The 12,017-nt window shown below is 36.1% G+C and overlaps 1 protein-coding gene and 1 non-coding gene across 3 annotated transcripts in view; both read right to left on the bottom strand.

The window, feature by feature from the left end:
• BCAP29 (B cell receptor associated protein 29) overlaps positions 1 to 12,017 on the bottom strand; it is a 49,244-nt gene that overhangs the window by 21,865 nt on the left and 15,362 nt on the right. For both annotated transcript variants that reach the window (XM_061165249.1, XM_061165248.1), the window contains exons 5-6: positions 10,643 to 10,778; positions 6,134 to 6,242 (exon numbers count right to left, since the gene is read on the bottom strand). In XM_061165249.1, coding sequence (XP_061021232.1) covers positions 6,134 to 6,242; positions 10,643 to 10,778 — 245 coding nt within the window. The remainder of the gene's footprint in view (positions 1 to 6,133; positions 6,243 to 10,642; positions 10,779 to 12,017) is intronic.
• Positions 3,089 to 3,212, bottom strand: LOC133073207 (small nucleolar RNA U109). The gene has a single exon (XR_009696912.1). It is a non-coding gene; the product is annotated as a small nucleolar RNA U109 (small nucleolar RNA).

Here is a 12,017-nt window from a genome sequence, read left to right as displayed (position 1 = left end):
TAGTTATGATTTGTGTATCACTGGCTTTAGAGGATGATTTTTTTTTTTTTTTTTAAAAACTCAAACAGCCTAAGGGTAGAGAAATTAGTCTGTAAAAGGAAATGCTAGAATGTTATTTCTTTTCAAGGAAAGCTATGGTGAAATGGAAGCATTTATCCAGGAACAGAGTTGAGTAAACTAGTTGAGAGTTGAATAAAATAACTAGTTAATAAACTTGAAGTTTAAATAGGATTAGAACATTCTGTTTCCTGATTCAAATCTAAGGTCCCCGTTATATGCTGCCAATACTTGGTACACGGAATGGGCCTTTACACTCAGTTTCTGTTCTATTTGTATAGACTTTAAATAATGTTTAAAATTTGCTTTATCTCCAGCAATAGCACTCCTCTGAAGAAAACTAAAACACCAATTAGAGAACATAAGATATATGTACTTCACTGCAGCATTAGTTACAACAGTCAAGATATGGAAACAACCTAATTACCCATCAATAGATAAATGGGTAAAAAAAATGTGACACACACACCCAAACACACACACAATGGAATATTTGTTGTTATTGTTTAGTTGCTAAGTTGTGTCTGACTCTTTGCGATACCATGAACTGTAGTCTGCCAGGTTCCTCTGTTCATGGGATTTCCCAGGCAAGAATATTATTATTACTCAGCTATAAAAAAGAATGAGAAAAAAAAATAAAATTAAATTTAAAAAAAATAAATAAAAAATAAAAAAGAATGAGATCTTGCCATTTGTTACAACATGGTTGGACCTAGAAGGTAGGCTAAGTCAGATAAGTCACACAGAGAAAGACCAATACTGTATTATTTCATTTTTATGTGCAATAAAAAAAAACCAAACAAATGAACAAATGTAACAAGATAAAACTTTGTATCTTGTATAACAAGATACAAAGTTATATATAGAGAGAATAAACAATGTTTGCCAGGGGTGGGGGTGGGGGAGGGAGAAGTTAAGGAGAAGAAAGAAACAGGTGAGGAGATTAAGAAGTACAAATTTCCAGACTTCCCAAGTGGTCTAGTGGTTAAGACTCAGCCCTTCCACTGCAAGGGGCATAGGTCAGATCCCTGGTTGGGGAACTAAGATCCTGCATCCTGCATTATAACAGTAATAATAATAATGAGAAGAGAAGAAACTTAAAAAAAAAAGGAAGTACAAATTTTCAGTTGCAAATCTACAGTCATTAATTATGTGTTATCTTTGTACGGTGACATGGTAATAAGACTTACTGTGGTCATCAGTTTGAAATGTTTAAAACATCACATCACTATGATGTGTAAAAGGAACTAGTATAGTGCTATAAGTCAATTACACTTCAAAAACACACTCATAGAAAAAGACAGCAATATGGGGCGAGGGGGAATTAGAGAAGGCAGTCAAAATGTACCAACTTTCAGTTATAAGATAAGTAAGTTCTAGGGATGTAATGTACAAGATGATTAATACAATTAACACCGGTGTATGTTAGTTTTGAAAGTTGTTAAGAGAGCAAATCACAATAAACTGTGGAAAATTCTTAAAGAGATGGGAATACCAGACCACCTGACCTGCCTCTTGAGAAACCTATATGCAGGTCAGGAAGCAACAGTTAGAACTGGACATGGAACAACAGACTGCTTCCAAATAGGAAAAGGAGTACGTCAAGGCTGTATATTGTCACCCTGCTTATTTAACTTATATGCAGAGTACATCATGAGAAATGCTGGGCTGGAAGAAGCACAAGCCGGAATCAAGACTGCTGGGAGCAATTATCAATAACCTCAGATATGCAGATGACACCACCCTTATGGCAGAAAGTGAAGAGGAATTAAGCCTCGTGATGAAAGTGAAAGAGGAGAGTGAAAAAGTTGGCTTAAAGCTCAACATTCAGAAAACTAAGATCATGGCATCCGGTCCTATCAATTCATGGGAAATAGATGGGGAAATAGTGGAAACAGTGTCAGACTTTATTTTTTGGGCTCCAAAATCACTGCAGATGGTGATTGCAGCCATGAAATTAAAAGACGCTTAATCCTTGGAAGGAAAGTTATGAACAACTTAGATAGCATGTTGAAAAGCAGAGACATTACTTTGCCGACAAAGGTTCATCTAGACAAGGCTATGGTTTTTCCAGTGGTCATGTATGAATGTGATAGTTGGACTGTGAAGAAAGCTGAGCGCTGAAGAATTGATGCTTTTGAACTGTGGTGTTGGAGAAGACTCTTGAGAGTGCCTTGGAATGCATGGAGATCCAACCTGCCAATCCTAAAGGAGATCAGTCCTGGGTGTTCATTGGAACGACTGATGCTGAAGCTGAAACTTCAATCCTTTGGCCACCTCATGCGAAGAGTTGACTCATTGGAAAAGACCCTGATGCTGGGAGGGATAAGGGCAGGAGGAGAAGGGGATGACAGAGGATGAGACGACTGGATGGCATAACCGACTCAATGGACATGGGTTTGGGTAAACTCTGGGAATTGGTGATGGACAGGGAGGCCTGGCGTGCTGCGATTCATGGGGTCACAAAGAGTCGGACACGACTGAGTGACCGAACTGAAGAGAGCAAATCCTAAGAGTTCTCAACACAAGAAAAAAATTCCACCTGGGAATTCCACACCTTAAACTTATACAGTGCCATTTGTCAACTATATTTCAATAAAACTAGAAGAAAAATAAATAAAAATTTGCTGTATCCTCAATAGGTTGCTTTTTAAGGATAGTTATGCTCCATGTTAAATGATCTTACAATGAATAAGTTATTTGAATGGGCTTCCCTGGTAGCTCAGCTGGTAAAGAATCCATCTGCAATGCAAAAGACCCCGGTTCTATTCCTGGGTCGGGAAGATCTGCTGGAGAAGGGATAGGCTACCCACTCCAGCATTCTCGGACTTCCCTGGTGGCTCAGGTAGTAAAGAATTCATCTGCAATGTGGCAGATTCTTACATTCAACCTTACAATGAATGTTGTTTGAATAGTTCCCTCCAAAATTGCTGATGGAAAGAAAAAGAAAGGACGAAAAGGAAGAAAGAATAATGGCAGGGTCAACGAATTTGCTTCACTTTTTTTTTCTTTTCTTCTTTTTCTTTTCCCTTTATGTAGGAGACATACACTAGTACTCAACTTCTACTACTAGACTGCCAGTCCTGAGAACTTTCAATGTAGCATGCTATGGATATACTTCTGCTCTTAAAGGAATGAGGAAGAGACATATACAACTCAATCACACTTAAAATCATTGCCTGGATGCATGCAATGACTGAATCATATGTATTTCCTCTGGTTTTAAGAATAAGTACTGAGAAGGTATTAAGAATAAATCCTGGGAATCTCTCCTGGGAAGAATCTTTTGAAGTCAATCTCCTTGGATATCAGAAAGTTTTTTGCTACATACAAGGTATTTTTCTTATGAGGGCTTGTGAACTTTGTAAATTCTTCAGAGCTTAAGTTCTCATTTTTCATGGCAGTGCCCTTTCCCAATTACTCCACACACTGGGACATCAGAGTTACCATTAAACAGATCATTAAAAATGACAGATCAGGTCCTTACACCTGACTAAGTTAGTCTTGAGTGTAAATTGGATGCTTGGGGACATGCACGCTCTCCTTTGGCTCACTAGGGTCATATGACTGCACTGGAGTACAGGTAATTTTTACTAACTGGTAAAAAATCTGAGCTGGTGGTTAAAAACTGATGGAGATTTTGGCACTGCTGATAGAGTGCTCTTAATATCTGCTTTCAGAATAATACCTTCCCAATTTGGATTGAATCAGTTTAAACAGATATTTGTATCTGTGCTTCACTTCCACTAATATATTTGGAGAAAATGTTTCACTAAGATTATAAAGAAACACTAAGGGTAAGACCATGCATAAGGACAATATTCTATTTACCTCTTTTAAAAAATACACCACACTGCCTTTCTATTCAATTTTGAAATATAAGAGAACTTCCTGAAACATTTCTTAAGCACCATCAGTCTTAATACTCTAAATTTTTAGAAATCTATGAATATTATTTGAATGGTACTATATACAAAGCATTGTGCTGCTGAACTCATCCATACCTTGAACTACTAATGTATTTCTTAGTTCTTGTCTTAATGAATTAAGACTAGTATAGGTCAAGAGAACACAGCCAGGGTTACATCTCCATTAGAAATGGAATTTGAATCTTCTCAAGGCCAGTAACAATGTTATCTAAAATAAAACATGTTCATAAAATACTACACTCCTTGCGGAAACCAAACAGAACATACTCAAACAAGTAAAATCTGCTTTTACCTCAACCTTGATTCACTTTGAAAGTATTCTGCAGCCTACACTTCAAATAGGAAACTTGGAATCGCTTGTTATCAGATCGTAAACAAAATGCCTGTATTATAAAAGAGTTCATTTTCTCCAAACATCTGAATTGTCAAAGAAATATTGCGCTTCTTTATATTACTCAAAATAACACTGCGTTTAGAGTTATATATCAGACTTGTGAAGTTAAAACTCAAAATACATGAGTTGGATTTTTTAAAAAGCAGAGGGAGAAAAAAGCTAAGCTGGCCAGGGTTAAGAGGCAGCGGCACACAGCCTCCTCTTGTCTGCCTTTTATTTCTGTCCTGCTCTGCTTACAACTTAAGCAAAAGGATCCTTGGCAGATATTAAAAAAAAAAAAGCAGGAATTTAAAATCATTTTTTAAACTAATTAAAGGTATTTTCGAAATAGTCCCTTGCATTCTTCATAAGGATTACCAGCAATATTTTGTGTTGGGTAAAAAAAGAACACTATTTCTCTTTTGAAATGTCTGATTACTAAATTTATTTTCATACAAATATTAAAACTTCGTTCTCATGTTCCAAATTGTTTGGAACTGCAGAAGAGCCAAAAGTACAACTATGAGATTTAGCATTTTGAGCTATATTATACCAAACACACCATCTACCACTTTGTCTGGAAGAGTAAATTATTTTTTAACTTACTTCTTCTAAATGATTTTTTTTTTTTACTTTAAATAAGAAGCAGGAAAGTGACTATATATTTTATATCAGATGAAATATCCTACTGATTTTTTTAAGCAATTAGCTTTTATCTTCAGGCTTTCCATTTCAAATGCAAATACATCTTGATGAACTCAACTCTGTCCAAACAGTATACATAATCAACAATGGCAAGATGTATTACAGAAACTTATACTGAGGCCTTATTTTTTAAAAAAAATCTAAACTTACAAACGGCATAAAGTATTTTTTATTCAATCACTGAACGTTCTCCAATTTATTTCCAACACAAAGTAGTGGAAGAGATCTGAAATTGGAGAGGCCTATGCATTGATCACTATCTTGACTCTGCCTGAGAGGTTCCCAGTATCTGGACAACATCAAGGACTATCTGTCATAAGCTGGAATGTTGCTCAGGGGTCAAGCCATCAACTTTGCGGCAGTTTCCTGGATGACATCAGATTTAGAACTTTTCAGTGCTATGCAGATGCATGCAATAATAATTTGTTCCTTGTCTAAGAATAAGAAGATACTAAAAGAACTGTTTTTCAAAAAACCAAAAAATGCAGAAGAAATAGTTGCCTTCAGGGAAATGGGAGTTGGGACGCCCTACCCCAAGTCCTTATTGCAGTGTATTTTGGAATGAGACCCTGAACTCTCTACTGACATCCCAGCCTGTGGTTTACTCTGTCCATATCATTTCTTTCAAGGAACGTTTTCCTTATATCTGGCAAGTAGAAAATATTAGGGCTTATCTCAAGCCCTAATATTATAACCTTATCTTATAACCAAAACTTTCCTCCTGTCATTGCTTCTTTCAGCAGCAATGTACTATGATGAAAAACTGTGATAATTTTCCAAATGTGTTTACAAGCAACTTTCCAGGAACACAGGTCTTTTGCTAAGGCAGGAACATTTGTATTTACAACACAGATCTGAAACACCTACATGTTTGTCTGTAAAACAGAGCATGTTTCTCTTGGCTGAAACAATGTTTTATCTTCATATCTGAGCAGGAATTTGTAAATAGGTCACCCTTGGTATTTTAGCCAGAAGAACATGTAGCCACTGGTTTTCTTTTAGCAAAAGCAGTGAAGTTTAACAGCATAAAATATGATACTTCTACTTTTGTGCAGGCATACAACGTTACCATCTGAAGCCTTCTTTAATTCAATTTTCAGTTTTTCTTTGTCTTCTTCTAGTTTTTTATTTTCTGCTTCCAAAACGTGTTCTTCTTCCTTGCCATAGTTTTTCAAGAGCTATCAGAAAAGAGAGTTATAGAAAGAAGTAATCTTAGATTGTAATAGCCAGGCATTTTTTTAGGAAAAGAGCTAAATAACGTATTTTAAATTATTGGCCTTTATTCTTTGTCCTTTTCAGTGCTTTATACTTTTTTATAATGTAAACTTCTGTTAACAGAAACTTGGTATTTGGCAAACACAAACACACACAATTTCTTCTATGACTGAGACCTCTGACATGAAAATAACAAGAGTTTCTGGCTGGGCTACAATTAAAATTATATTTTCAAAAGTATTCAGATAAAACATATCTTTTCCTTAATATGTGATGTTAATCTAAGGAAAAAAATAGTTCTGAGGATAATATTACTTGGAAAGCCTCTATGTCCCAACTGCAGAGCTGTCTACTCAGACTAGTTTTATATTGATGATTTGTAAAAGAACATGTTTTCAGGATAGAAATAGGTAAGTGGAGTATGACAGGGCCACCTTTCTGCTTGGACAATTCTACCTAATTTACATTGAATGGTCTCCAAATTACTTTTATCCAGTTAATCTTTCATAATATTCTTTGTATTTTCAAATCTATTCTGGCTTTTAAAGTGTTTGTTTTATGTTTATAGCTTATCTTTTCTAGGCAAGAAAAATTAAGATCTGAATAGTAAAATATTTGACTAAAATAAAAACATCATAGGGTAAAAATTTCATAGCCTGGATGGAAATCATCAGTGTTAATAGAAGTAAGTAGCTGACATCAAAAAGACATTTTAAGATGTTTAGTTAAAGATGTTAAATTAATGTTTGAAAAACAGAACATGTACATATTGACATAGGTTATTTGACTAAGTAAAAAAGCAGCAATTTGATACAGAAAACTTCAACAGTCAGGAAAAAAAAATTAACTCAGGACAATTTAAAATAGACTGACATAGAAAAGAATTTCTACTGCAGGGTGATTCCTTTCCTGATGTAAACTGACATATTAAAACACTGATATATTAAACAAAAAACAAAACACTGATATATAAAACAAAACAAAATTACACTCAGCACTGCTACTACTACATGCAAATATTCTACAATACTATGTAGTATAAGAAGTAAAAATATAACAGAAATACAATCTTTTGCTCTCAGGTAAACTCAGGCTAGTGGAAACGATGAGATGAGCATAATTACTGTAGCACAAGATCAAATACAATACTGCTGTGTTACAACAGAGATCAGGCAGATCCAAAGGAGGAATTAAAACTTGAATGAATATATAATTCCAAGAATATTTTTTTAGGAGATAAAGAACTAAAGTACCTACTAAAATCGAAGAAGTCTCACATCTTTAACATAAAAAAATTTTTTTTCTTTTTTTTAGAGCAGAGACTAGGGAAAAAAAATCCCTCTGAATTCTACAGGTCTGTTGACCACTTAACACAATTCTTGCTATTACTTCACTTGAATTCATTTCACACAGTCTTCAGTGATTATCCAAATTGGAAGAGAACCAATGAGTTACAGGAATGCTTACACTGACTGCCTGAATTAATATGCCACTGACTTGGAAAAGCTGAATTTGGTGTTGGTCTTGTAAATAAGCTTTCACTAATGCACCTATAAACCTGTTCAACTTTATTATTGAATTATTATTATGTGTAACTTGATGCTGGAGAAAGACCAAGACCCCTGGAATCTGAAATTTTATAGCTACCAGCTACAGTAATGCACATGTAAACTGTCCTGCCCACTTTACCCCACCTGGGTAAGTGGTTGGGAAAAAACAACTAAGAAGTAAAGCTCCATCATTGTTGTTATTTTAAAGTAGTCATATATAAGTTAATTGGTCTTTCATAATTATTTCATTAACTGAATATCATAGCAGAATGGGGTCCCATGCATCATCTGCAATTCATTTCATGGGCTAGCATATGATCAAAGGGAACAAAACAATGTGGTTAAGAGTGTGGATTCTAGAGGCAGGCTGCCTGCCTAGATTCAAACCTTAGTTCTGTCTCTTATTAATGGAATGATTTTATACAAGACACTTAACCTTTCTGCACCTCCATTTATTCATCTATAAAATGCAAATACTAACAGCACCAACCTCCTAGGGTGGTTGCAACAATTCAAAGAGTTAATACCTTACTGTGAAGCATGTGAAAATGTTAGCTATTATTTATAAACTTGAGACCCAGAACAAATATGGTGACTTGCCAGATCACAATGCTAATTAATTACTGGTAGATTTGGGAGTGGCACCCAAATCTCTTAAACTTTAGGATAAAACACTTTCCATTAGATAATGTGTCTCTTATAGAGAATGAAGAGATGTTTTCACCATTATAAAATGAGATCAAAGGACAGAAAATGAAGCAAATAATATTAACATACAAAATAAGTCTGACTGTGTTGCTGAAACACTGGTGACATACTGTTTGCTTCTGAACACAGAAACACTGACACAGCGTGATGACCAACGGAAAGTTACATGACGTCTACGGACCAAAGCTTTTTTCAAAACAAAACAAAACAAAGTAAAAATACAAACCAGTGCTTATTCTTTAAATGTTTCCTTAAAAGATGCTGTTAAAATCTACCCAAAGAAACACTTCTGAATCCTATTTGTGTAGTGGAAATAAGGCAGACATCATAAATAAAACATGCATTTTTGAACAGGTGACCATGATATTGTAGCATCAAACATATTTTTTTGCAATCCCTTATTGCATTTCCCTTATTTAATAGGTGGTGGAGAAGACTCTTGAGAGTCCTTTAGACAGCAAGGAGATAAACCTTGTCAATCATAAAGGAAATCAACCCTGAATATTCATTGGAAGGACTGATGCTGAAGCTGATGCTCTAATACTTTGGCCACATGATGCGAAGAGTCAACTCATTGGGAAAAAACCTGATGCTGAGAAACACTGAAGGCAGGAGGAGAAGGGGATGACAGAGGACAAGTTGGTTGGATAGCATCACCAACTCCATGGACACGAGTTTGAGCAAACTCCAGAGATAGTGAAGGACAAGGAAGCCTGGTGTGCTGCAGTCCATGGGGTGGTGAACAATCAGACACGACTTAGCAAATGAACAACAACAATAGTTTTAGAGAGCTTTATATTGTTCTAGTTAATAGGTAACTCTTTTAGAATTAATAAAAGGTGATGCTTACAGTCCTTTCTGTAAGAGGCTAGGCTTTAGGATTTGGGTAATTCTCTACTGTTAGACTTACTTTTTACATAAATATGAAAAGTGAAAGTGAAAGTCACTCAATTGAGTCCAGCTCTTTGCGACCCCATGGATTATGCAGTCCATGGAATTCTCCAGGCCAGAATACTGGAGTGGGTAGCCTTTCCCTTCTCCAGGCAATCTTCCCAATCCAGGGATCAAACACAGGTCTCCCGAATTGCAGGTGGATTCTTTACTAGCTGAGCCACAAGGGAAGCCCAAGAAAACTGGAGTGGGTAGCCTATCCCTTCTCCAGCAGATCTTCCTGACCAGGAATTGAACTGGGGTCTCCTGCATTGGAGGATTCTTTACCAACTGAGCTATATCAGGGGAGCCCTTACATAAATATAATTTGATGTAATTTATAATTGATTGCACTTCATTAATCTGTAATAGGGAAATAATCTTATTGCATTATGTTAGGAATTATTTAAGAAAATGTTTCACTTCTGAATGGTTCTTTTGACTTTTTTCTAAGAAGCAGAAATAGGTTCTGCTTATAGGTTACAGGGCTTAACATGAGCTGAAAGCACTCAAGCTATGAGATCTGACTCCTAAATTTTAAAGTTAAGAAAAAAAATACCCGAAGTAATTTTGTATCTTCCATTTTCTCATTTGTTCTTTTTACTTAACATGGAAAACATCAGTACCTGATTTTCACTCTCCCTGAGTAGCAGGGGAAAGATAGCATAGGGTTCTCAATGAATTATTACCAACATAATCCAAATTAGAGACTGAAAATATTATATGCAGTCTTCAATCTGTAGCAACTATTTTTATCTGCTTCTTACATAAACATCATTTAAAGAAAAACACACACACATAAAGTCTTAACAGTAATTCAACTGAATGGGAAATGGAAACTTAAGAGAGACTTATTAAAACTTGCTTTAAGTTATGAAGTAAAATTAATGGTAATAAAGGAACTAAAATTCATATTCCCAGAACTGTTTTCTCCTTGAATCATAGGGAGTAGGTCCAATGGCATTAGTCTACTACTGAGGGAAACTGTGAGAATTCACAAATCTAAAGATAATAAAATACTTCTGGAACAATCATATTGTAGAATACTGTTATTTATGGTCATTTTCTGCTTATAAAATAGAAAAATGCTCTTTTTGAGGCTGAAGAAAATACACCACCCCTTGGGAATACCAAAAACATTTACACCAGTTTTAAAAAAAAAAAAATTTAAATACCCGTTTCAGTCTTTCATTTTCTTCCATGAATTTTTTGGCAGCCTGGTTAATATTTTCTGCTTGACGTTTAAGTACTCCTTTGTTTGACAGCTCTTTTGCCAGCTGAGTAATAAGGGTAACCAGACGTCTCAACACCCTAAGAAAATCAAACAAATGTCAGAGTAGTGTATAACTAGACTAATCTCCAAGAACTGTGACTTTAAGCACTAATTATCCAGTAACTCCCCTTCACGTGTGAGTGTGGTAATGTTTAAGCAAGGGAGGATGTTTAAAGAAGTGTGTGTTCAGTCACTCAGTCATGTCTGACTCTCTGTGACCTCATAGACTGTAGCCTGCCAGGCTCCTCTGTCCATGGCATTCTCTAGGCAAGAATACTGGAGTGGGTTGCCATGTCCTCCTCCAGTGTTTAAAGAAGACAAATACATAGTCCAAGTCCTAGTTAAAACAAGCCTGTGTCTCATTTCTTGGAAGTTTTTGCCAGAAGACTAACTTTTGGAATGTGGGTTCAGTGGGACTTATTATTTTTCTCTGTAGAGGACTTTGGCCAGGAGGAGCAGAAAGAGAATTTTGGACATTGTGGTAGGGCCAGTAAGAAATTTTCCTCCTCAGTTCAAAATCTGCTATGTAAAGAGCACTGTGCAGGATTTCCCTTGTGGTCAGTGGTTAAGACTTGAGTCCCTGTGCTTCCAATGGAGAGGGCATGGATTCAATCCCTGGCTGTGGAAATAAGATCCCACATGCCTCTTAGTAAAAATAAATAAAAAGAGCACTATGGAAGGCTGGCTAAACCTAAAAATTACTCTCCTACTTGTATTGATGGGTAACCTCCATTGTTATTAGTAGTGATCGTTATCTTCAAGTATTCAATTCAAGAATTGCTAAGTGTTAATTACTGTGCCAGGCATTGCGGATATAGTTGGAAACAAGACAATGGCCCTGCTCTCAAAGAGTTTAGGCTTTAGTTGGGGAGGTGAGAGTTAAAACAGTATTTAATTACAACCATAAGTAATTAAATGAGACTTGGAAGAAAAGTATACACTCTATGGGAGTGTACAGTAGGAGACCTACCTACTTTGGGGAAATGAGGGTCACAGGCCTCAGCTTACCTGAGGAAGGAGCTGAAGGACGAGCAGAAATTACCCAGGGAGAGAGGGAAGGGTAGAGTGTTTTGGCAGAAGGGAAAGTTGGTGTGAAGACCCTGAAGTAGGAAGGAGCTGGGTACACAAAAGGAACTCAATAAATATTTGTTGCAACAATGAATGAATGAATGAAGGAGCAGCAAAGGACAGTGTGGGTGCAACGGTGGTACATGTGTCAGAAAAGAGTACAAGACGAGGCTCCAGACAGCGGCAGGCGCGAGATCCTGCGGGACCTA

This window comes from Dama dama, chromosome 18, assembly GCF_033118175.1.
Source record: "Dama dama isolate Ldn47 chromosome 18, ASM3311817v1, whole genome shotgun sequence".
Lineage (NCBI taxonomy): Eukaryota > Metazoa > Chordata > Mammalia > Artiodactyla > Cervidae > Dama > Dama dama.
Note: the sequence above shows the minus strand (reverse complement) of the source record. Positions and strands in the feature narration are given on the sequence as shown.